Here is a 26,080-nt window from a genome sequence, read left to right on the forward strand (position 1 = left end):
CGGCGCGTAGCGGACGGATATGGTATGTTCCATAATATCGCAGACACTATGGTAAATGAGTAATGGCTGTTCTACCATCACGGGAAAGAGCACTGGGCAGAACTGCTCAACCTTAGCTTCGTTGTCGCTCTGAATCGCTGTCCAGCACGAAGCCAACAGTGCTCCAGATGGAGCAATTACGCTGTGGGGGCGTACCAGCGAAGTATCAGAAGTCAGCATGCTTCTTTCCATCCTAATTGGAGCTCATGCTGTGGCTTTGCAACTCGCGTACCAGGAGCGCCAAACATCCACTGGAGAAACGACGACGTGACAGAGGAGCACCTTCGCTCGTGCATTGTTTACACCCACCCTGACACCGATAAGCAGGTGCAGCGGCGGTCTACCTTCATATCTCGTGTGTTCCCTTCCCACCCTCTCTTCTCTCTCCAAGAACCCTAATACCAGCTCACGGACCTACGACCATCACTATCACTAATGGCGCCTACATTCATTTTGGACAGAGACACCCTCCTTTCTGGCCTGCTCAAATGGTCGTAGCTCGACCCCGTGTCCTGGTATTGGCCAGTACTCATCGAATTTCCGGTGACGTTTCTCGTCCGGACCCTATGGCTCAAGTCAATCATCAAGAAGTATGAGCTCTCCCAGACATGGGACATATGCTTCTCCATAGGGGTCTTTCTCTTGCTGAAGGCAATCATGGGAGCCGTTGAGAAGGTCGGCGGTGCCTTTTGGTCCGCCATACGACTCAACGAGTAACCATCCAGAAGAGAAAGAGCTTGACTGCCTGTACGGGCAGCAGTCAACGCTCGTGACGACACTCGAACCCGGAATTCGAACAAGGCAACCCCTCCGGAGCCTCTGGACAGTTCGGCTGTCCACTCCGCCAGTGGGGATTCCTTGCCGGAGAACAACCTCAACGTGGTGGCAAGGTGGCAACGTGCCTCTGGCGCGGCGAAGTTCTCTCCTCGCAGATCTCTGGATATCATGGCACTCCGTGAGCCACTGGTCATTGCTCTCTCTCAGGTGAGTACCTTTCCAGGCTTTCAGAGAACGAAGAAGCTCATTAGCTCAGCTCGGTGCAAGCCTTGCTTTTTCACAGATCTCCGAAATCGTGGGACTGTGCAAGCCAACGCCCATGGCGAGCTACCAGGATGGCGTCCTCTAGAACACGTGGAAGCACATCAATTCAGCTCGATACAGTGGTGGTTGACCCGAATCAAGACTGCAATCAACCAATTGCAGGTGACAAAGATCCGCAAATGCACTCCTCGCATTCAGTGGACTGCCGAACAATTGGACCCACGCAAGTTCTTTGACATGGTCCTCGAGGATCTCCTGACCAATGCGTCACCACAGCCCGGTCGGAATTTCGTCAAGCAGGATGCGAAGGTTACGAACAGGAAAAAGTGCATGAAATTCCTCGTCAACATAGTGTGACCGGAGATATTCGACGATTCACCACAAGTGTCGTGCACGAGGACACATTAAACTCAGCAGAGAAGGACAACTTCTGCGCAGATGTTGCCACCATAATCAACAATTTTCCGAGGACTGGCAGAAACTCTTCAATTCAGCCCGACCCAGTTCTCCCGCCAGCCCCGATCTCCGAAAGTCATGCCACCTCATGTGCCACGAGGCATGGAGCCCGTTCGAGACATTGTAGTCCGGGACTTGCGGAAGCATGGCAAACTAACCGGCCCATTCCTTTCCTCGGCACCGTTCTCTCGACATGATGGGATCCTGCGAGCTACGAGGGATGGCAACGTGTCAAGAGTTTGTACTTCAAGACTTGCGGAAGCAGATTCAAACAGTCGGCCGACTCCTCTCACCACCACAGATGTCTCGAGGAAATGAGACTCTCCAAGCCACTGTGTATCGCGCCATTCCTGTTACGCATCCGCGTGGATCTGCAGAAAGAGCTGGACCCGGGTAAATCTTCTCTTCTTACGCCAGTGCTCTCCTCAGCGCGCATGCAATGCCTGAATATCCCATCTGAAGCTCTGGTCGGTTCGTGCTGGTCAGCAAAGCAGAGCGACAATGGAGCTAGACTGATGTCTCTCATAGTCTTCGAATATTGGATGGACAAAATCGTCGGCTCCGTTAGCATCGTGCTGGACACCGAAGCAGAGCAACAACAAAGCCTGGTTGATGCTCCGCTCGACTTCACGAATATCGGACTGTTGAATTATCAGCTCCATTGGCTTCACGCCGGACCATGAGCCAGAGCGACCAAGAAGCTGCAACGATACTTGACGCAATCTTGCGATTCTTGAACTGCTTGATCGCCAGCTCTGTCGGCTTTATGCAACAACGCATGCCTGGGCGAGGACAAAGGTGTGCCAATGCTCCGGTTGCCTCTGCGTACGCTGGAACGATGGCTTTTCAGCTCCATTTGCGTCATGCTGGACAACAAATCAGAGCGACCACCAGCTTTGTCTGTGCTTCGCCTATCTTCAAGAGCCTGGAATGTTGGAGCGCCACCTCTGTTGGCTTCATGATGGACAGCGGACCAGAGCTGCTGCAGATCTGCATCAATGCTTCGCTCGGCCTCGCGAGGGTTGGATTGCTTGGTCGTCAGTCCAGTTGGCTTCATGTTAGGGAATGATCTGGAGTGAGTGCATGCATTGTGCCGATGCCTCAGTCGATCGATTGCACGCCGAGTCGGCGCGGGCTGGACCGTTGGCAATGGAGGCACGAGCGTGGCCTCAATATGGTTGGCCGGTAAAGTGAGGCCGAATGGAGGATTGCAATGCTTGGTTGCACTGCCCTGCAGGCTGCAGATTGCCGCAGCCTGACTCATCAAGAATCCTTCGTGTTGCTTCGGCGCAACAGGCACCAACAACCACAATACAATTCCTTTTGCGACGACTCGACCTGTTTCCGATACCTTCGAAAGGCGCGCACTCGGGCTTATCGTAATTCCAACAGCTCTGCGACATCTCCTCCACAGCTGCGACTCGCACTGACGCCAAGCCAATAACAATCGAACACGCATCGCCACAAGTTTTCCACTGCTGTACTGGTTTCAAAAATCTGCGCCGCCATCACAATGGCCTCTCTTCCAGGCGACTTCCTGTCGTCGCCGGCACCAGACATCACAGTTGATCGCATCAACTTCGCTGAGAGCACTCTACCATGTTACGCAGGCCTCTACGCCGTGATTCTCGACAATGTACTCAGCCCAGAGGAGTGCAAGCAGTTCGTCTCCGCAGCCGAAGCAACAACGAATGGCCAATGGGAGCGGGCCATGATCAACATCGGAGGTGGTCGCCAAGAATTGCACACTGACGCTCGGAATTGCGGGCGCATCATCTGGGATTCTCGCGAGATCGTTGCCAAAATTTGGAAGCGCATCGAGCACTTGCCGGAAATGCAGGAGATCGTCCGGCTGGAGAATGTTCCAACGATCTTCGGAAATGGTCCTGCGAAGCGAGGTGAGATCTGGAAGTTCACTCGACCGAACGAGCGCATGAGATTTCTCAAATACGTGGGAGGAGAGTACTTCCGGCCTCACTGTGACGGGGCATACGAGACACCGGACAAGAAAGAGAGGTCGTACTTTACAATGCACTTGTATCTGAACAGTGGGGGAGCGCTGTCCAAGGAGGAGCTCGCCAAGCTGAGTGCTGAAGAGCGCAAAAACGTGCTGATCGGCGGTGCGACCACTTTCCACAGGCCGAACATGGATCGCAGCAAAGACATTGATGTCCTGCCCAAGACTGGCCGCATCTTGATCTTTCAGCATCGGAATCTGCTTCACTGCGGAGATGATGTACTGCGCGGGGTGAAGTACACGATGCGGACGGATTTGATGTACACGTGGGAGGCTTCGGACAACGGCCTGAAGAGCAAAATGCCGGCACTTGATGATTGATTTGATTTGCAGCTCAAGTGAATGATAGTGGTCGTGGCCAGGTGCATTCTCCGAGAGAGCGTGTCGCCCAGCGAGTACGTAGTTAATCTACCAAAATTGCAGATTTCGAAGTCATTGTCAGTAGTATTCTTGCTCTCACCAGTGCTCAGAGTTCGTACTCACCTTCAAAAAAGAAAATTGAAGCGCCGTCCTCACAAGAATAATCGGAATCGAATGATACCCGGAACTTCCGCCCACCATATCTCGCGACAGGTGTAGATGGCAGAAGCTCAGATACGCTGCGTATTGCACTAAAGTGATCGTACCTCTTCTTCACAGAAAGAGCATACACACAATCTTCGCACCGGCTCCCATAGCCACAGAGGGTCCAAACAAAGTCCGGCCCTTGTGGCTGAGATTTCTGATGCCGAGTGCAACCATGAAGTCATGGCAGGCCCTCACGAGCAGTGATGCCGAACGCCGCCGCGGAGGGCAGGCATTGGGCAGTGCAGGTTGTTGAAAATTACTCCGAATTTCTCATTTGCCAGAAAGACTTGCCAGGCGCGCGAGCGCGAGGTTTTCGTCGGTGTGTGAGCAAAGAAACGCAGCTTTTGTGAGGACGGCGCTTGAAGAGAGAAAAGAAGAAGGTGGTGATTCGGAATTTGGAAGTTTGAGAGAAATGCTAGTGCGGCTCTGCGGGAGGGGCCGGTAGAACTATGACTCGCGTGTTCTGCCTGCCTGCCCCTGCGTGCTGGTTTGAGAGGAGCTGGAGGAGACGCGTGCTTGAATACATGTACGTTCACATGTACCATTGCTCTTCACGATGTCATTGTCTATTGTGATGTGAGAGTTCACTCCGCCCTTTCGGTTCGACTACGAGCTCCGTCACATATCTTCACGTCGAGCAGCTTGTCACCGGATCGCCGCCATTCTTCCCACCAGGTCCTTCCACCGCACGCGTTCGTCTTGATACAGATTCGTCCATTGGAGAAGGAATATCAGGATGGACTTGTATGGTCTCGCCGTTCCGAGGCAGACACGGTCTGCGAGGTGGGCAGAGTTGAAGACGGCATTTTGGGCGCTGGCACTCCGGGTCCCCAAGGCCTTCATGATGGTCTCGTGAAGAGCAGAATATGGGCCGTAGCTAAGTCCACATCCCGAACATCGGGCTATGTGCAGTATTCCGCTCATTGCTGTTCATTCTTCAGTCCTGTTATCTTGGTGGCTTGAGATCGAGGACGGCGGCCGCACTTTTGGCTACGGCCGAAGGGCGGCCATCTGCTCTCTCGATCTTGCAATGGAAGAACTCTCCTACACGAGAACACAATTGACTAATCACACAGAATATACAGCTTTTCCGGTGTCTCTTCGATCTTGCCGACAAGCCGGATGAGGGACTTGCCAAACCTGGGAAAGTCAAATCACGCCTTGGCCCCGGCCCATGACGACGAGCTGCATCTCTCCACTTGTTCCTGCATTTCCTCTCGTCACGAAGTTGAGCCTCTCGGCCTCTGCAGGCATTGTGGACTGCATCTGTTGACAGTTCCGAGCCTTCGTCAGTATATAATGGCACCACCGAGGTAAGTCGTGGTCTTGGTTGATCTCTATCCTCACCCAGCCAGGCACGATGAGGGTCAGCCAGCTTTTTGCCGCGAGCAGCTATCTGCTTTGCGCTGCATCAACTCAAAGCATCTTGTTCCCGTCCAACGATAGCAAATCGACTTGGGAGCTTGGTTCAGAGTTCGTACTTTCACGGGAGCACGATCGGCTTCAGATCAGCAGCCAAACACTGGACATCTGGAGCACGGCAACGGACAAACCTTTCATTAGAGCCAGTGCTGGAAATGACTCCGTCACTGGCTCGAACGGCGCTTTCAATATTACCGAGATAGACATCGATACAACAGATGGCCAAGACATCGATGACGTCCAGCTTGTGGATTGGGATGGGACAGCAACTGGCAAGGCAGCGCGAATCAGTGGTCAGCTGACATTCAAAGGACAAGTGAGCGGGCAATACGCTTTGTACTTCTGGGTGCCCAGTGATCTCTCGGACCGCATTGCCTTTTACCTCGACATTACATCTGCCACCGAGGACCCGTTGAAGAAGCTCTACTTCAGCTTCACCTCGAATGCCGGCGAAGACTTCTACGGACTTGGAGGGCAGGCGTCATTCGCCTCGCTCAAGAACCAAAGCATTCCGGTCATTACACGAGAGCAAGGTGTCGGACGAGGCGATGAGCCAATTACCTCTTTGGAGAATGCCAACAACTCGATTGCAGGCGGCAGCTTCTACACAACCTACACGTCTGTTCCTTCCTACATCTCGACTGACGGCAAAGTTTTCTATCTGTCAGAGAAGAGTACAGGATACTCGAACTTCGATTTCACTGAGCCAGATGCTGTTACGATTCGGTACGATTCATTGAGTGTGGATGGAGCCTTTACCAGAGCTGAAAATCTGTTCGATGCCATTGAGGCGTTAACTGCATATACTGGAAGACAGCCGGCGTTGCCAAGGTGGGTGGACGATGGTGCCATTCTCGGTATCCAAGGCGGCCAGGACAAGGTCAATCGAATTGTCGAGCAAGGTCTTCAGCTGGGCGCGCCAATTGCTGGTGTCTGGCTGCAGGACTGGGTCGGCACTCACAGCCAAGTTGGACCATACTTGAACATTTCCAGACTTTGGTGGAACTGGGAGAATGACGATGTTCTCTACCCAACATGGACAGAATTCGTTCAGAATCTTCGTGATCAGTACAATGTCCGCACATTGTCGTACATCAACACGTTCCTCACGAACGTCTCCACGAAAGACACTGGCTTCCGCAGGAACCTGTACGATGAGGCGAGCGCCAACCACTACTTTGTGCAAAACACGACAACCAATTCCACGGCCATCATCTCAAGTGGCCCTGGCCTTCAAGCAGGAGTCGTCGATCTCACCAACCGGTACCTCCGTGACTGGTACGAGGATGTATTGCGTCAGCAGGTTTGGAACTCGAATATTTCTGGCTTTATGACCGATTTTGGCGAGTACACGCCTCTGAGCGGAGATGTCAAAGTTTACGATGCAGTCAGCGACGCGTTCTTCTACCACAATGCTTATCCGACACAGTGGGCAGCGTACCATCGAGCTCTGGTCGAGGACCTTGGCCTGCAGGATGAGGCAGTTTTGTTCCATCGCTCTGCTGCACAGTCCTCTCAAAAGTACATGAATCTCTTCTGGGTCGGTGACCAAAACGTTGACTGGGGCGTCAATGATGGCATCAAATCTGTCGTCACCATCATGGTACACATGGGCTTTTCCGGCTATTCACAGCAGCACTCCGACGTTGGTGGCTACACGACCGTGTTGACATACAACAACTACAACATCACTCGGTCGCCTGAGCTTCTCGGCAGATGGGGAGAGCTCGCCGCCGTCAGCAGCGCCGCTTTCCGTTCCCACGAAGGTAACATCCCCTCCGTCAACGCGCAGTTCTACAGCAACACCACTACCTACGAGTACTACGGCTACAATGCGCGACTTTTCGCCTCGCTGGGCAAGTACAGACGCCATATTTTGGAGACCGAGAGCGAGCCAAAAGGATGGCCGCTCCTCAGACCTGTAGTATTGGAACACCCACAAGATCTGAGAGCTCGTAACATTAGCTACCAGAGCTTCTACTTGGGCCAGCATCTCTACGTTGCACCAGTCCTCGATCCTCAGACCTTCGAAGTTACTGTGTACCTGCCAGCTGGAAACGGCAACAGGACTTACGAGCACGTCTGGACTGGCACGAAGTACAATGGGGGCCAAGACGTGACTGTTGCCGCGCCATACGGAAAGCCAGCCGTCTTCCTTGTCAATGGTGCGAGAACGCCGGAGCTCCAGCCCTTTTTGGATTTTGTGAAGGCAGAGAATGGCACGAAATTGAGCGTGGAGTAGATGCACAGTACACCTGCGAACAAATGACCCCAAGTGGACTTGATAATGCAGCTAGCGCTAACAACTTTGATAGAAGTACTTGATCTCACACGCGCAACAATCAATAACGAAATCCTCAAGGAGCACTTTTCTTTGCCAATTCATTACGCCATTCTTTCGAGGTCTCAGCTACGTTCTGCAGCGCCCAGTTACCACGAGGTTCATCAATGTGGCCGGTGCAGGAACACAAGCTGATAGATCGCGGAACGGCAACCTTCATCGCTACCTAAACCACTGCCGCGAGTAACGACTTTTCCAGGTCTCGTCGTCCTGACACGACTCTTGCGATCAAGCCGGGCTTAACTGAGCGAGACCCGCTTTATGGCTGTTGCGATCTGCTACCTATGGCCCAGTCTTGCTACACTGGGACTGCAGAAATGCAGCACTTGAAGCCAGCCAAATCGTTTCTGAACCACACAGGCGTACGCACAGTATGCAACGTCAGGCTAAGCTTTGCGGCTGACTGCGAGTCAAGCCATGACCCGCTTGCGCAATTCATGTACATAACAAGAAACCAAGCGAGGGGTTTGACTTCATGTGCCTGTTTCACATCTTGCATATGGAGCTCACTCCGCATCGGCATTCTCACACTTCTGGCGATGTGAGACTCTTGATGCACCACGGAACCTATTCGGTTGCCGCATGAGATCGTTGTACAAGCGAAGTTGAAGCAACACAGGACCAATTCACGATGGTAAGCGCACAAGAGTGCGAAGTCGCGCTCCAGTAACTCAGTTCAGCATTGACTTTCATTGCTGAAGAGCAACACAGCACCTAAAGCAGGCCAAAATTTTAACTGGTCGAGAGTTGGCTGGCTGCGCAGTGACAAGATAAGCTCATTACGGAAATCTGGTCGAAGAGTCAGCGAGACTGGCTGATCCTGCGAAGCTTCAAGACTTCGCCGCAAATGGCCTTCGGACCCAACTCACTGGAATCTCCAAGTTGTGCGATGCTTTTCTCAACCTTATGGAACGATAGCTTCAGAGAGGTACTATTTACCATAGTCATTCACCACTTTCCAGCGTCCACTACGACACTGCGCATCTGATCGACTGCGCTGGATACCACATCAAGACTTTCAGCCACCAAGCAAGTTATCTTGCAGTCCGTGAAACATGCAGTGGTTCTTGGTGTGACAAATCTACGCCACAATCTGGTCCTGCCTATTTGATGTTCTATGACATCTTCGCTTGTGCAGAGGTCTCTCTACAGTTGTCTATTGTCTGGCTACGGTAGCTTCATACACGACTCAAAATGCTATAATTAGGTGTGAGGCAAAGCTGGGGTTTTGTCAAAATTCTCCGAGTGTGTATCAGCTTCCACTGCAGCGGGACGATCTCCTTCTCTATTCGCTGGTATGCTCCAGTGTCGAAGCACAGGACGGTGTGGCGAGGACGCAGTATACCACAAAAAAAAGACGATTAAACTAAGCGAACAATGTCCCTGGATGGAACCATCTCCGCCGGCAGACGGTCATGGAGCAGAAGAGAGAAGCCCAATTACGCTCGCCAACATAACAGACCTTTGGTTTACCAACAACTCCGCCATCAAAGCAAGGCAATGTCCCGCAACTCAACCCAAAGATCGCGCCGCATGTGGTCTCCTCGCCCACCGCCTATGGGGACATGTGCTGTGCCCGCAGAACATTGTGCATGTGAAACCCCAACGATGATGCATCCCGCACACTTGACTAAGTCTCTTGCGGAGACCTCTAGTGCTCAACAAGTGCACCGGCGGCATGCGTGTGCCAACGGTGCCGGAAGTTTGAGCTAACAGTCAAGATGGCTTTGGTTGTTTTTGCTGGGCATGATATATGATGAATATAAGAGGCGGAGGCAAGCCACCTTTCAATCGCTCTGGCAGAGCAGCTTCGAGGTGCTAGCTCCCTTGTTCCTTTCGTTCCAGTTCGTTTCGCTGCTGCCGTTCGCTCGATCGATTACCTACCTTGTGGAAGAAGATGAAGTTCTCCCCAGCCTTCGTTGCCCTAGTGGCACCACTGGTCCTTGCCCAAGATTTCGTAAATCTTGGCGACGTCGTCGACGCGCCATTGCAGGCGGCTGGAGGCGTTCTCAACGATGCTCCTGTCGTCGATGACTTGTTCCCGCGGAAGAAGTTCCGCTTTGCTCGTGGCGATGGAGCTGGCTCCAACTTTGGGCTTCCTGAATCGAAGGACAAGAGACAGTACTATCCTGAGCCGTGCTACGGAGACTACTGTGAGTTCACTGCTATACAAATCTTGCATTCTGAGATACTGATGGAAATCTGCAGGCGAGGATACCACCACGACTACTAGGTCGACTCGCCCTCCACGTTCGTCCTCTACCACCGTTACAGTCAATCCTGTCACGCCAACTTCTACTTCCACCCGTTCTTCTGGAGCGACGACTCAGACAAGCTCCGGCGGGTCTTCCACTCAATATCCTTCCCTCTCGTCTGCGACGACCTCTGTTCGATCTTCCACTCAGAATACTTCATCTGGTGCTAGTTCCACTGGAGCTTCCACTTCTACTAGCGAATCTGCAGTTCAGTCTTCTACGCAAAGTACTTCTTCTCGCTCGAGCTCTACTGGACTTTATACTTCCACAAGCGGATCCACAGTTCAGTCTTCTTCGCAGACGAGCTCTCGACGTACTTCTTCCACTAGGCCCTATACTACATCTTCTCAGACAAGCTCCGCACGATCTTCGTCTGTCTCCTCGCAGACGAGCTCCGGTAGCCCTCAATCCTCGACTTCTCAGTCAAGCTCGGGACGCACTTCCCAGACAAGCTCTGCAGGACCTTCGTCCTCGTCACAAACAAGCGTTGGGTCAACTTCGTCTACATCTTCTCAGACGAGCTACCTGCCAACTCAGTCTACTTCTGCCCGACTGAGCTCCGCAAGCACCTCGTCCACCTCTCAGACGAGCTCTGTTCGCTCTTCTACTGCTTCCGAGTCAGCTACCAGATCCTCGTCTTCTTCTCAGACAAGCAGTGCTCGTTCGTCTACCGCCAATCGAAGCTCCACTCAATCTGGTTCTAGCTCTTCGCAGACGACCTATGCCCCGAGTTCATCTACGTACTCTCAAACGAGCTCTGGCAGCTCATCTACTTCTACCGGATCCGCCACAAGTTCATCTTCGTTTTCAGGCATGACTTCGATTGGCTCGTCCACATCGAGTGAGAGCTCCACTCGTCCTGTCTCTACCTCTTCCCGTACGAGCTCTGTTCGCACTTCGTCTTCAACTGGCCAAACGAGCCCGGGCGGCTCATCCACTTCGATTATGACCTCAACTGGATCTTCTTCCCTGTCATCGCAGACTAGCTACTCTCAGTCAACCACCTCGGGCACTCGATCCTCAAGCAGATCTTCATCTTCTTCACTCGAGACTAGCCCAGGTCAGTCTTCAACTTCTACTGGATCGGCGACCAGATCTTCCTCTACGTTGTACCAAACGACTACGGCACAGCAGTCTACTACGACTGGATCTGCCACCGGGTCGTCTTCGATCTCTACGCAGACTAGCTCGGGTGACTCGTCATCCTCAACGAGATCGCCTTCGACTTCTTCGCAGACAAGCTACTCGCAGTCACCCAGCTCGGAGTCTGGAACCTCTACATCGTCGCAAACCACTTACAGCCGATCAACTACATCAGGTTCTGGGCTCTCGTCGACGACTGATGCTTCCGCTAGCTCCTCTATGACTTCCTCTCAGTCGACTCCGATTCAATCTTCCACTTCGACTGAATCCTCGACTAGATCCATTTCAACTTCCCTGCAGACCAGCTACAGCCAATCTTCGAGTACAGGAGTGGGATCGTCATCGACAAGCGGATATTCAATGCAGCCGTCGACATCTACCACTGTCACCGCAGGACCTGTCACGTCGTCGATGAGCTCATCCCAGGGGTCTTCTTCAACCAACTCTGCCACTCGTTCATCCTCTAGTGTTGACACAAGCTCCACTGGACTGTCCTCTTCGACAGCTGTCTCCTCTTCGACTCAGACCGAGTATTCGTCGACCACTGGCTTGTCTTCCACTCGCGGCCCAAGCACGACTACTGGGATGTACTCTACCACTCAATCCTTATCGACCCAGCCCGGATCATCTTCGACGCAGAGCGAGTATTCGTCGAGCACTGGCTTGTCTTCAAGCACCAGCCTTTCCTCTACTCGCGGCCCAAGCACTACCACCGAATCGTATTCGTACACCAGATCCTCGTCAACGCAACCTGGATCCTCTTCAACTCAGACTCAGTACTCCTCGTCTACCGGCTTGTCATCAACCACTGGCTTATCGTCTACTCGTGGCCCTAGCTCCTCGTCTACTGAAACTTACTCCTCTACTCAGTCATCCTCGACGCAATCTGGATCTTCTTCTTCCGGCACCTACTCTACGACTCAGACTGAAGTATCCTCTACCACCGGCTTGTCATCAACTCGCGGCCCGAGCTCTTCATCCACCGAATCGTATTCCTACACTTCATCGTCGTCGACTCAGCCTGGATCGTCTTCCACAACTGCTCTGAGCTCCACTCGCGACGCATCTTCTTCGTCTACTGAGTTGTATTCTACCACTCAGTCCTCTTCTACCAAGTCTGCCTCCACCACTAACACCGCTTCGAGCTCGACTCGTGGCCTCTCTTCGTCGTCCATTGAATCGTACTCGACGACGCAGTCTTCTTCGACATTGCCATATACATCGTCGTCGACTCAATCCGCTTCGACTCAGACTGGATCGTCTTCTTCAACCCTCTCCACTTCAACGCAGACTGGCACCTATTCGTCAACTGAGACAGCTTCGACCAGTGGACTTTCTACGTCTATCAGCACCACTTCTCAATCTGAAACATCTTCTAGCACCGGACCTTCTTCTTCGTCCACCCAATACTTATCAACAACGACATCGTTCTCGGCATCAAGCACAGGAGGAGCGTCATCATCATCTTCCGAGACCTCCACACGATCTGAATATACCTCCACTAGCTCTTCGTCGCTCTCAAGCTCGAGTTCCGTATCCACATCGGACATCGTCTCAACATCGACACAGCCTGTGTCTACCTCAACACGCTCTTACTCGACTTCAAATACTGTTTCGACCACGGGTGGGGCTACTGAATCGACGTCTTCTCAGACTTCGTCGACCTCAACTCGTTACTCCACCTCCCAAACTGCTTCCACGTCCACTTCGGAGACGGTGGATTCATCAACAAGGTACCAATCAACCTCTTTGCAATCTTCCTCGACTAGACCTATGTCAACATCCACTTCTGGTTCTCTGTCTAGCACTACTCGACCTGTGTCGACGTCCACCCAGCTCTCTTCAACTGCGGGCGGCGAGACGACCTCCAGTCTTGTTTCTTCCTCTTCAAGCATTGTATCAACATCGACTTCTGAGCGACCTGGGTCTTCTTCGACTCAAGCTCAATCCACATCCACTCTTTACCAGTCGACCTCTTTGCAGTCTTCTTCCACTAGACCCATTTCGACATCAACTTCAGGAATTGTTTCCTCAACTACTCGACCTGTATCAACATCGACTAGGCGCTCTACTACTGCTGGTGGTGAAACGACCTCTACTCGCCGCTCCTCATCTTCGAGCGTTGTATCAACGACAACTTCTGGGCGACCGGAATCTACTTCGACTCGTGCTCAATCTACTTCATCAACTCGTGCTCAGACGACCTCCACTCGTGCTCAATCGACCTCCACTCGTGCTCAATCGACCTCCACTCGTGCTCAGTCGACCTCATCTCGCTCTGCATCGACCCCTACTCGCTCTGCATCCACTTCGGTGCGATCATCATCCACCTACGGCCCTTCATCGACTTCGACTCGTCTCACGTCTACTACTGCGGGCCCAGTCACGACCAGCGCCTCATCGACATTCAGAACCTCTACAAAGACGTCAGCCAGGACGACGACGACGACGACTCAAGCATATGGTGGAGGCTACGGAGGGAATGGAGGAAACGGAGGCTACGGCAACGGCAACGGCGGATATGGCAATGGCGGCTATGGCATCGGAGGCTATGGCAACGGTGGTTATGGATCTAACAAAGGCCACAACAAGGGAGGATACCGACCAGGACGTGGTAGAGGCTACGGCAAGGGACGTATGAATGGATGGAGGAACTGGTTCGGACAGTGGTGGTAATGGATTAACACTTGAAAACAAGGACTGACATCTCCGAAAACGACCTCTGATGGAAGCCGGGGAAGAGCTGCTTCTTCATGCAGCTCATTTGAACGAACACATTGAAAACAGGAAATGTAAATTACAGTAACGAATATGTCCAGCTGACACTGCCACTCATTTGAAAGGATAAGGAATATGTGAAAGGAAGAGGTGGGGAAATGAAATTATACTTCGATTCGAACGATTTATGTATGAACAACAGGAAATGGCGATTTTGTCTCTTCAGTCTTCTCTGTTCAGATCTCACAGTCCCTACGTGTGGACAATCAGCTGCACCTCCTGCACCATCGCATCAATGCTACTGACAGCCAAGAATAGAAGTGACGTTTCGCCAATAACATTCGGCACGTAAGTGGACCTTCTTGCTCAAGACGATTCGGTCCTCGCATGAACTCTACTGTGACAGCGTGTGAGAAAGTGAGACATTGCCGGTATGGTTGGACCGAGACACGGCAAATAGCTCAAGCTTCGGCGTGGTATCGCGTGATGCGGTACCAAGAAATTTATGCTCGTGTATGGAGATTCGCATCATGGTTCATGTTGCCATCATCATGATTATCACGTTCTTCTGTAGGGTCTTGCAATCTCTGGAATTGGTGAGACAGGGATAGAAAAGTCGAGGTGGTTGGTGATCTCGTTCTCGACGGAGATGTTTGATGAAGATTGGGAGATAGGAACAAGGAAATTCAAGATTCGTAAGTGCCGGCAATTCACCTCGAAGGCATGCATAAATCCAAGTCGTGAATATTTGCGATTGCGGCCATTCGTGCCGATGTAGAATAAGCAATACTATGCACTGATGAGCGCAGCACAACTGCACCCAGATCCACCTCGTATCGAACGAAAGAAAACAATACCATGACTTCCTACTCCGCAGTAGCTCGTTTCAATAGTAGCATGTGGCTACAAGGATGCCGCGAACCGTGAAGAAGATCGATCTTGTCGATCCCATCCATCGTCCTCCGACTCCGAGTCCACAATCACCTTTCGTATTCGTATGTCTTCTCCATCTTCAACAACCCAGCACCGCCGCCCAGGAATCCTGAAGAGATTAGATTCAAATCCATCAACCTGACACAAACTATCGAACACACCCATCACGAACGACAGTTGCCAAGCCGGTCGACCAGCTCACAAAGCGTCTTGCAAGGTTGCAAACTTGTCAACAGTAATTCCCAATCGGGACAGAAAGTTCAGATAGGATCTGGTAAAGCCCCACATTGGGGTGAAGTTTCGCCCGTTTTAGCTCTGCAAGGGAGATTTGCAAGTGATGTGCAGCCCCTCCCGATGCCAGCCGGGGCTGCCGAGTGCCGACTACAACTGCATGTCTATTTTGTTCTGGCTTCTGTTCTGTTTCGTTTGGATGCAGTACGGCTTGGGAGAATGTTTGGTAGCTGGACGTGAATACCGGTCGCGTTGTAGAATTTTGTGAGTGACAATCCTTGGTTCGACTCGAGATGGAGCTTGCGTCGCAAGTCCTGCTTAACAGTCGTCGCCCTTCTTGCCCCCTTGGCAGTGACACTTCGAAAAAGCGTTCAGCCGACAAAAGCTTTTCTGCACTTCGTTCGAAAGTTTGTGACGATATATTCGTCCAAACAGTAGATGATCGTCACTCGAACAGGCCCGACTAAAAGGCACACCAAGACTGACTCGTCACTTGCAGGCAAGCAACCTCCGCGGACAACAATAATTCTCGACAGTTCGACTGCTCAACTTCAGACGGATGCGCCTCTAGTTCAGAAATGGGTAGGTAAGCACACGAACATCGCAATTCTGATCAAAGTAGCTTTCGTGTTGTGGGTTTAGTCTTGTCTTCTTCAGGAAGATGCTCACGTCAAGACCTGCTGCGGGAAGGAGGTATCACAGTGTAAGGTCTCGTATCCAGGAGAAAAGACGTTTTGACGCACGGAGGAGCGGACTGTGTCCAGATGCTAGGTGATGGGACTATAAGTAGTGTTGACAGGTCGCGTGGTTTGGTCGTTCATCATCGTCAAGGCCACGCTTTCTCTCGTGTGCTGCTGTTCTCTCCACACTTCATCTCTTCTTTTATCGCACAACAGCTCGTTATTCTCAGTCACTCTTTCTGACATATTCGACTTTCAATCACTATGAAGTCTACTTTTGCCATTGCGGCCGCTTTGGCCCCGTTGGCTTTTGCTCAGGGCACTCTTGATGTCCAGCAGATCAACAATGCGCCAGCGCCGACTGCTACTGCTCCTCCGGAGGTGAACAGCGTTGATATGGCGGCTGTTGAGGCATCGCTTTCTTCGGCGGTGTCTGCTGCCACTGCGACTGCTACTGCAGCACCAGCGAAGTTCCGTATGGCTCGTGCCGCTGATCCAACTTTCTGGTGGCCAGGCAAAGATAACGACTGCAATCCTTGGACCTGGTGGAAGCCATGTAAGATCTCGATGCATCCTGTCGATTTTGATGCTCTTGCTGACTGTGATTTTGCAGGCCAGCCAAAAAATCCTGGTCACCCAAATCCGAACCCACAGCCAAACCCTCACCCCAACCCCAACCCCAACCCCAACCCCAACCCAAATCCAAATCCGAACCCAAACCCAAACCCCAACCCTCAGCCTCAGCCAAAGCCAGATAATGCGTGCCAGATTCAAGAGCCTGGTGCTGGCCCAGCTATCAGAGATCCAGATACTCCAGCTGCCTTCTTGAACAACCAACAGATCAAGGACGCCGTCGCCAAGGCCTCGACCCCAAGCGGCTACAAGCAGGTCTTCCAGAACCTCCAGGCTGCGTACCAGGGCGCTTCTTACCTCACATACAAGAACCTCGACTCGTACAGCCCAGAAGCTTGCGCCGCCTTCTGCAACAGCGAGAAGTGCAGCAGCTTTAACATCTACTTTGAGCGTGCCCCATCTGTCAACCCCAACACAGATGCCAAGAACGAGACTGCCAACTGCCCCAACCCACCTTCAACCACCTACATTCGCTGCGCCATCTACGGCGCTGCCATTGACGCCAAGGGAGCCACCAACAGCGGCCAGTTCCGTGATCAGTTCCAAGTCGTTATCGCAGGCTCCAACGGCTACACCAAGCCAGGCGCACCCATCTCTTGCCCAGGCTACCAGACACCTAAGCCATGTGACGGTGCCATCGGCGACAAGGGCAAGGACTGGTGGCTCGGCGACAAGTTCTTCCCAGGTGGATTCAACCCAGATTTCTGCCGCATCTTCGCCAAGGTCCAAACCGCGAAGAACATTGCTGCTGCCAAGGCCAAGGGCTCCAAGAACTACTCTCCTTGCAACTCGTTCAATGCCTTCGAGGTGTACGAGGATGGCGAGATGGTCGGAACGTACTGCAAGCTTTTCACTGAGAAGCTTCCAGTTGCGTGGGCCGAGTGGAAGAAGGAGATTATCTTTGGTAAGACTTGGGAGTGCAAGAACTCGTGGTTCTACGATATTATCAACAAGGACTTCGGAAAGTTTTAGATGGATGTGAGGGGAGGAAAGAGGGATGCGGAGGGAGAGGAGAGGACGATGGAGTGATGCTTCCTGAAATACACGAGTGATGGTTGACTTCGAGCATAATGACTTGTTTTGAAGGTGTACTTGGCCCACAGGACTTGTAGGATATAATCCAATATGCAATAAGAGGATTTGCTCATCGCCGAATGCATATTTCTTGTAATGATCATTGATGCGCGGACTTGTCCGGGCAGACGACTGTTGAAGTCGAATGGTGACATTTGACCTTGTGTAATTGCTGGCGTGATGTGGCGCTCATAGCTCCCGCCTTGGCGGAGGTGTATTCTCGATCTGACAGATACCGGCCATTTCGATCAGGCGGCGAGGTGAAGTCAATGTAGAAAACACGCAGAGCACGTGCTGTATAGAGTAGCAGTGAGAGTTTGCGGGTGAAGAGGAGGACGGTGAGACAGGTTGTCGCAGGTAGGAAGGAGCCGTCGAACAGTCCGGGATCTGCGACGGGGATTGTACGTCAGGCGAGGCAGGTGCGGCCATGTGATTGGTCCGCTTTAATTACAGCTGCTCCATCGCGAACAAGCAGCCGGCACCTCCTTGTGCCTGGCAACTGTCCACCGTCCGACACGCTTTCTTCAGCAACCACCACCTCCGCCGCCCACACCCCCGGCCGCCGGCGACGACCTCGACGACCTCACCACAGCCATGGACGGCTCCGAGCGGACGCCCACGCCGGACGCCTCGGCGCGAGAACGACTGCCCAACCTGTTCGAGGTCCTGTCGCGGAGGACACTGGCGCCGGTCAGTCAACAGCGGCCTACGGTGCTGCGCGACCCATTGGAACCCCCATTGACGTGTATCTCCAGGTCGACCTATTCTCCTTCTACATTTACATGCGCGACGTGCAGCGCTCCGTCGATTATCTCGATTTCTGGTAGGCCTTCAGCGGGAAAAAGGAATGCAGGACGGAAGCGCAGACTGACCGCGTCCAGGCTCGATGTCTCTCAACACATGTCCCTCTGCCGTCACTACGTTCGCGAATTGAGAAGATCCGTTCTCGTGTCGACCCCCGAACTCGACAAGTCCGGCAGTAAACGATCGTCGCAGATTCTTGACAACTACAATGGCCTCGAGCGCACGTCAACCGAGCCAGGGCCCAGTGGTGCCTTCAACGACAAATCGAAAGAGCGGCAGACACCTGATCAGCGACTTAGCGCGTTCCTGAGAGCAGAGAATGGCACAGGTCACAGCCCGCAGAACAGCACAGGCAGCCACAACAACTCGGACTCAGGCCTCGAGCAACCGCGACCGAGTTACATGACCGGCCAGGACGGGTCACCTTCGTCAGGGAACATCAACAGCAACAACAGCCCGCAGCACACGGTCGCGCGAGCAGACATTCGAGCGTCGGCGGAGAAGATCCTGTACACATTCTTGCTCCCGGGAGCAGAGCGCGAGATCATCCTTCCTCAAGGCACTCTCAACGACATCACACACGCCATCGAGAACGAAGGCCGAGACGATCCCGAAGTCTTTGACGCAGCTAAGGACTACGTCTTCCAGGCAATGGAGCGCGACGCCTTCCCTGGCTTTCTCCGAGCGAAGGCATTGGGCAACATTGTGCAACCCTCGATGATGCTCCGCCTCATCTGCGGCCTGGTCGCCATCTTCGGCGCGCTCTGGACGGCTTTCGTCCTCATTTTCCTCAACCGCGACCGCGCGACACGGTGCTGGCTCATACTTCCCTTCACCATCGGCATCTACCTCCTTGCGACACATCAGTACATGCTGGATCCTATCCTTGCCCTGCTCGGCTTCAGTGAATATACATTCTTCAGCTTCGCGAGGATCAAGGAGCCCTTCGTCAAGAAGCTGCTGGGCCAGAGAGCGCTGATGTGTTTGTTCTGGATCACGCTCATTGATGTGGCGTTATTATGTCTCTTCATTTTCGTCCCAGGCAAGCGCCTTTGATTGATCGCTTTTTTCTACTCGACAAGACCCAGATGCAAGAGTTATACCTTTTGAAGAAAACGGAGCGTCGGCGTTATACGGAGTCCTTTTCCGTCCATTCTTTGGTCCTTTTTCATTGTGATATGTGGGTGGTGCGGGGTGTGGTTGGATGGTGGAATGCCGAAGTGTGGATGGTTGTTGATCATCATCACATCATCACGTCTCTTTTTAATGGGTTTGGATATTTCATTTTTGAAGTGGTGGAAGGAGAGAAGAAGAGTGAAACGGCCGGGACAGGATTCATGGCCTGGGATCAAAGTATGGTCCTTGAAGAAATCCAAACTTCTTGCGCGAAGTGCGTGCGGTACGCTGCTGCTGCTCTCTGCTTTTTCGACAGAGTTGAATTAGCTTATTCGTCTGAGCTGCAACTAAGAGATACCACTTTTTTCCTTGTTGTCAGCCACCTTCGTGGTGTCCTGTGGTATGTTGCCCTTCTCATCGTCTCGCTCCTGGCTTACGTGTGGCCAGAGGAATAGTGAATGCGATTGAACTGCTTGGAAAACCTACTTTCCCATACACAAGCGTGGACAGCAAGTGAAGGCGTATTCTCCAGCTCCAACCCATGGCTTATATACATGTTATTCGAAACGGAAAATGCTCTACCTTTGGCTTCGCCACACAGTCGGCACTGACTGACGACAGGGACATATTACACTTATCGTGACGATCTGCGGTGCGTAAGGTACCGCCAACTTCCTCGCGATGCGACTACAAATGGCACCGCATCCGCTTTGGACCATGCATGTTCCATGCTATTCACTGCTCTCGGACCGTCGACGAGCGTCAACCTGAGAGCCATCCCAATACCTATATAGGCAAGTTACACCGTCGGGAGAGGGCTAGACGCACATAAGAGCATCCGGAGATTTTGTAAGCGGGACGGCCCAGCGATGCTTAAATTGTACGGAAAACTGCAATATGCGAATCCTTACTCTGTTTCAAAACTACCCTCATCGAGTTGCAGGGAACTAGATTAGACACGGGCTATGCCAACTGTTCCTCCCGTGTAGGAGACAGTGCGTAGTAGGGCGAAATCGATTTGCACGGGAGCAAAGCGTATGTTCAGCAAAACTTAATTTCATGGTAGGGCACCACGGTGCCCTATAACAGCGTGCATCTTGCTGTCGGTTTGGCCATGGCAGCCACCTCGCATGAACCGGAATCAGCCCTAACTGCCGGTTCTTCCGTTCCGGCAGTGGTATATAGAGCCAGCTCGTTCGCTACCTTCTATAGAATTAGACATCTTTATTATACCGACTTTGATACTTGATCGAATACCCTCTATAGAGGAGCCTACTTATACTAATTAGTATAAGTTCTTTATTAATTCTTATATAAATTAGCTAGCTAGAAGAGCGTAATTAGGAAGAGATTAAACCTATATATAGTATCGTTAGGACCTTAATTAACCTCTAATTACGGCTAATTCTTAGCAAAACTACGACTAGTATAGTATATTAGTCGTATAGCTACTAAAGAGAATACTAAAACCTACGACCTTTAGATTAATTTAATATCTATAGTACGAAGTATTAACTATATAAAAGAGAATTACCTATATATAGTATTATTAGGACCTCCGAGTAGCTACTACTATACCGTACGTATATATATAGTAATAACGATACTATAATAATATCGGAACTACTAGAGAAGCTATAGAAGTTTAGTAATTTAATCGATACTAGTAACTAGAAGTATACCGAACTAGATAATTAAGCGACGCTAGAAGTTATCTATAATTAGATTATACGCTTCCTTAATAACCTTACCTTTTATTATAATAGAGCGCTATTTAAAGAAGCTATAGACACCTTTAGCTGCCTTACTAGTAAGTAATAGGAGGCAACTAATAGGTAATTACTCTACGAACTAATTAATATACTACGCTACCGAGGAGTTCTCGTTTTAATTACTAAATAAACTCTAGTAATACGTATTAGATAGGCGCTAGAACTAGAAGAATACTAACTCTAGCTAGAAGATAAAGTAAAGCGATAATATAATACTTTTAGCTTTTATAAACGATTAATTTATAGCTCTTAGCGAGCTACTAAACTATAATAGTCTCGCTAATATAAGGAGCGATTAGTCTCGAGATAAGTAACTAGTTTACTAGTACTAAAGCTAGCGACGATAGCGATACTAGTACTACTAGTAAGTAGCGATATAATTAACTCTAAGAACCTACTAGAATAACTAGTTCTTAGAAGCTAAGAACTAATTCTACCGCTAACTAGTAACTCTAGTACTAACTCTAGTCGTACGCCTATCTATACCTCTTAGAACGAATACTCTAGCTAGAACTAAAACTCTACTAGTAATTAAATAAAATAAACTACTATATTTCTAGAGTTTAATAAAGGTAAGGCTACTACGAACCTTAATAAGCTCTATACTAATTAGAAGAAGTATTCCGGAGCTAAATACGAGATACTAGTAACCTACCTAATTCGGTTTAATAAGCGCTATAACTAGCTATATATACTACTATTAAGCTATAAGGATATTATATATACTATACTTACTAGAAAGGTAGAGGAACTATAGAAGCAACGGATTATACCTATCTCTATAACCTTTAATTAAGTATACTAACTAATCTAAGACACCTTCGAAATACGTAACTTAAAGCTAGAATACTAATCGGAATAGTATAATACTACTCTAACTAAGGTTTACTATAATAACTCTAATAAGCTACTAATTTAATATTTCTAAACTATATATAATAACCTAATAACTATTAAGCCTAGACTACTAATCTTACTCTAGTACGATACTAATATAATAAACTAGCTTATCCTTACTTACTAAGATAGAGTAGAATATTAAGTAGCGCTACTAGGTAACTACGAGTTATTAGAGGCTCTAATTACTACTATACGAACGTCTATTACTATCTAGTTAAATATTAATAAGATATAATCGGAAACCTCTAACTAGTTTATTATCGATAGGCGATATAGAAGGAATACTAGTAACTCTCGTAGTAACTAAAGATAACCGAATAACTACTAGTAACGTTAACCTTAACTATAGAAGAAGTACTTTATCTATAATAAACTAGGTTACTAGTTAAGTAATTACTTACGCTAAGAATATAATAAGGTATAAGAACGATTTACTAAGGATAATTAAGTATACTACTAGTACCTTCTTAATTATAAAGGCGAAGGATTATCTAATAGCGACGACGATTCTAACTAATTAGATAGCTAATAATTCCTTATAGAGTTTAATACTATTATACTAGAGATAGCGAAAATAATACTTTTAGCGCTATTAGATAATTCTACCTACTACGCTTTTACTCTATACGATCTATTTACTAAGCTATCTACTATAGTTCTAATTAAGTAGATCTTTATAGCTAATTACTATTCGAGCGCTATATTCTAAAGTATCTTATCTAATACTAGAGCCTCTAGCGTATTAACCGCTAGAATTAATTAGGTTAAGGCTCTTTAGCGATTAATATCTAATATCTAGCTAAACTAGTCGATATAAAGTACTTACTATATTAAATTCGGAGCTAGTAACGCCTTCTTCTTAGGATTAATCGTCGTACTAATACTATTTAGTAATATCTAGTTCGAGACTATTCTAACCGATATACTATTCCTCTAGTATATATAAGATATAGATAAGCTCGATATTATACTTAATAACCGGAAGAACCTACTAATCTAAGGCGATAATAAGGTTACTATATCTATCGTTCGTAAATAGAGTTATCTATAGCTATTACTCGACGAATATACCTATCTAGCTATATATAACTTCTCTAAGAGCGAACTATAGACGCTATACTACCGATTCGGCTACCTCTCTATTAATAAGCTAGTAGCTATACTAGAGCGGATTAGTACTAATTATAATAAGTATACTCTCTAGCGTATTACTAAGTACTATAGGTTATACTAGTTCTATAGATAAGTACCTAGGCGATTTAAATTTATTCTCCGTAACGATAATATTAACTTTAATACGAAGGTTATCGTTAATATTATATACCTCGGATAGCCTAAACGACTAGTTCTATACGTCGTTAATATAGCTACTACTTTCTAAGCTATACGATTCTTATCTAATATAACGGCTAAGATAGTCTAGAATACCTTATATACTTACTAGATTAACGTATATTAAGAGCTACCGGAGCGTATTATCTACGACGCTAGTACTAACTTCTATATAGACGAATTCTAGTAGTATATAGCGGCTATAGATATTACTACTAAAGAGGTATCTATAGAGATATATAATAGTATTAGTAAAGTCGAACGATACTACGTACTACTATAACGAGTATTCGATATTATTAAATCGGAAACTAACCTTCCGAACGATATAGTACTATAAATAGTAGTTAAGGCTATTAATAATACCGCTAGACCTCGAGGTTTAGTACTAACCTTACTAGTATTCGGTACCTATCTACGACTACTATTAATAAGTACCTCTACGCTTAATATTAAGTAACGAGCTCTCGCTATTTAAAAGGCTATAGCTAAACTTAAACGCCTTTAATTAGAACGTTTAATCCGTAATACTCTAAATACTTATAATAGCTCTAATTTACTTATAGTAAAGAAACTACTACTAGAGGATAAGATACTCGTTTAGCGTAAATTAGGTTAATAGACTAGCTCTTACTTACTAAACTATATTAAGAACGAAGATTATAGATAGATAGTTCTTATACGCCGGTCTACCTCTTTAAACTAGAGTAAGTAGTACGCTCTATAGATATCGGTCGAGAGAAAAGCCTTCGAAAAACCCTCGTATATCCCTTTATTTATAGCTTACGTAGCTACTTCCTTCGCTTCTATTCTCCTTCGGATAATACTAGGTATCTAGTAAGTCCTTCTCTTACTAGGCTCTATCCTTCCTCTTCTCTCTTCTCTTATCCTTCTATATCTCTTCTCTTATAAGTAAGAATTAGTCTAGGACCTCTTCTTAGATAAGCTACTTTGCTATTATATATAGCTCTCTCTTTATATTAGCTAGATCCTTCTAGTTTATAGATCCTTCTACCTAGAATAGTAGATATCTTCTCTCGTTCTATTTAGAGTAGAATATATATATATATTTTAGTATCTTATATCTCTACCTATATTCGTAGTCTAGTATAAATCCTAGGACTCTCCTTTTAGTAAAGTATTATCTTATCCTAATATACTCTATTCTTAAGAGTATAACTATTATACTCTCTAGTCTAGTAAGTCCTTTATATAGAGTTAGTCTAATAGTAGAGGAGGTAGTAGTTTTCTATACTAGTAGTTATTCCTCTCCTACTCTTACTCTTCTTTCTTTCTTATTCCTTTTCTACTTTCTATTCTACTAATATTTAGCCTACTATACCTTATAGCCTAGGTATACCTATATCGTTATTTTATAGCCTTATACTATCTAGAGGATTTCCTTCTATCTAGTTTAGGTTAGTAGTATAGGTTGCCTAGCTCCCTTTCCTATTTATACTTACCTTTTAATCTCTCTATACCTATCTTTAATATACTAATATATAGGTTAGGTGTTTTGCTTTTTAGATACTTACCTAGCTAGGTCCTAGGTATATAAATAGAGAGGAGTAATATTTGCTTCTCTTTCTAGAATAGCTATTATAACTAACTTATATACTCCTATAATATTTCTTAGAGCCTCCCTCTAGATCTTCTTAATAGGTTTAGTAAGGTTCCTATAGTAGCCTTATATACTCTCTAGGTTAGACTAGACTTAGTAGCTAAAGATAATAGCTAGTCTTACTACTACTATATAGAGGTACTTTACTTTTTAGAAGGATACTCTCTATATAGACTTATATAGTCTCTAAAGTAATTATATTTAGTAGGCTCTCTTTTCTACTACTTATTTAATATATAGGCCCTATTTAAGTTTAGTATCTACCTAAACTCTAAGGAGTCTAAGTAATAGTAGTAGTTCTCTATTAAATCTCTAGATTTAAACTATAGCTTTAAGGTTATACTTCCTACTTCTAGTAAAGTAGATTAGCTAATATTTCTATAGTATAAATTCTACTCTATATCTCCTTACCTATTCTTTATATTTCTAGTAGGCTTTCTTAAGTTACCTATAGTTATTCTCTATTAATATACTATATATAAGGATATTAGAGTTATCTATAAACCCTATTGCTAAAGTAGTCCCTTTATATAGTATTAGAAGTAGAGTAGAAGTAAAGAAAAGGAAGAGGATTAGAGATAGAGTAGAGCCTTAGGGAATTCCTATATTTTAGAGCCTTAGTTAGTCTATAAATTCTCTAAGCTTTAGATAGGTAGTCCTATCTTAGAGGAATAATTAGATAAAGCTAATAGTATAGTCTAGGAAGCCTTTTATTCTAATATTATAAAGTAGCCTCTAGTAGAAGACCTTATTAAATACCTCTAAGATATTAAGGTAGAGTATAGATACTATAGCTTCTAGCTTAGTTTTCTAGATAGTTTTTACTTAGTTAGTAATAAGGTCTAATACTAAGATAGTAGACCTACTAGGCCTAGTACCTATTTATTCTTCTAAGAGGAGCTTCCTTTCTTTAGTCTTCTTAGATATCCTTTTAGTAACTATAGCTTCTAGGACCTTTACTATTATATTAAGTAGAGCAATAGGT

The 26,080-nt window shown here is 48.0% G+C and overlaps 7 protein-coding genes across 7 annotated transcripts; 6 read left to right on the forward strand and 1 right to left on the reverse strand.

Moving 5' to 3' along the window:
• Positions 1 to 984: 984 nt before the first annotated feature.
• On the forward strand, positions 985 to 1,437 carry RHO25_008996 (uncharacterized protein; the record flags this gene model as incomplete). Its single annotated transcript, XM_065603129.1, has 2 exons — positions 985 to 1,023; positions 1,048 to 1,437. 2 exons carry the CDS (start codon positions 985 to 987, stop codon positions 1,435 to 1,437), a joined length of 429 nt encoding a protein of 142 aa, XP_065459201.1.
• Positions 1,438 to 3,049: 1,612 nt separating this feature from the next.
• On the forward strand, positions 3,050 to 3,874 carry RHO25_008997 (uncharacterized protein; the record flags this gene model as incomplete). Its single annotated transcript, XM_023604785.2, has 1 exon — positions 3,050 to 3,874. One exon carries the CDS (start codon positions 3,050 to 3,052, stop codon positions 3,872 to 3,874), a length of 825 nt encoding a protein of 274 aa, XP_023460640.1.
• Positions 3,875 to 5,480: 1,606 nt separating this feature from the next.
• RHO25_008998 (uncharacterized protein) lies at positions 5,481 to 7,784 on the forward strand (the record flags this gene model as incomplete). Its single annotated transcript, XM_023604786.2, has 1 exon — positions 5,481 to 7,784. The coding sequence occupies one exon, from the start codon at positions 5,481 to 5,483 to the stop codon at positions 7,782 to 7,784; it is 2,304 nt and encodes a 767-aa protein (XP_023460639.1).
• A 1,996-nt stretch (positions 7,785 to 9,780) lies between these two features.
• RHO25_008999 (uncharacterized protein) lies at positions 9,781 to 10,116 on the forward strand (the record flags this gene model as incomplete). Its single annotated transcript, XM_065603130.1, has 1 exon — positions 9,781 to 10,116. The coding sequence occupies one exon, from the start codon at positions 9,781 to 9,783 to the stop codon at positions 10,114 to 10,116; it is 336 nt and encodes a 111-aa protein (XP_065459202.1).
• Positions 10,117 to 12,639: 2,523 nt separating this feature from the next.
• Positions 12,640 to 12,831, reverse strand: RHO25_009000 (uncharacterized protein; the record flags this gene model as incomplete). Its single annotated transcript, XM_065603131.1, has 1 exon — positions 12,640 to 12,831. One exon carries the CDS (start codon positions 12,829 to 12,831, stop codon positions 12,640 to 12,642), a length of 192 nt encoding a protein of 63 aa, XP_065459203.1.
• A 3,276-nt stretch (positions 12,832 to 16,107) lies between these two features.
• On the forward strand, positions 16,108 to 17,448 carry RHO25_009001 (uncharacterized protein; the record flags this gene model as incomplete). Its single annotated transcript, XM_023604787.2, has 2 exons — positions 16,108 to 16,399; positions 16,457 to 17,448. The coding sequence occupies 2 exons, from the start codon at positions 16,108 to 16,110 to the stop codon at positions 17,446 to 17,448; spliced, it is 1,284 nt and encodes a 427-aa protein (XP_023460638.1).
• Positions 17,449 to 18,144: 696 nt separating this feature from the next.
• Positions 18,145 to 19,410, forward strand: RHO25_009002 (uncharacterized protein; the record flags this gene model as incomplete). Its single annotated transcript, XM_023604788.2, has 3 exons — positions 18,145 to 18,240; positions 18,306 to 18,373; positions 18,432 to 19,410. 3 exons carry the CDS (start codon positions 18,145 to 18,147, stop codon positions 19,408 to 19,410), a joined length of 1,143 nt encoding a protein of 380 aa, XP_023460637.1.
• Between the last annotated feature and the right edge of the window lie 6,670 nt (positions 19,411 to 26,080).

Source organism: Cercospora beticola, chromosome 5 (genome assembly GCF_033473495.1).
Source record: "Cercospora beticola chromosome 5, complete sequence".
Taxonomy (NCBI): domain Eukaryota; kingdom Fungi; phylum Ascomycota; class Dothideomycetes; order Mycosphaerellales; family Mycosphaerellaceae; genus Cercospora; species Cercospora beticola.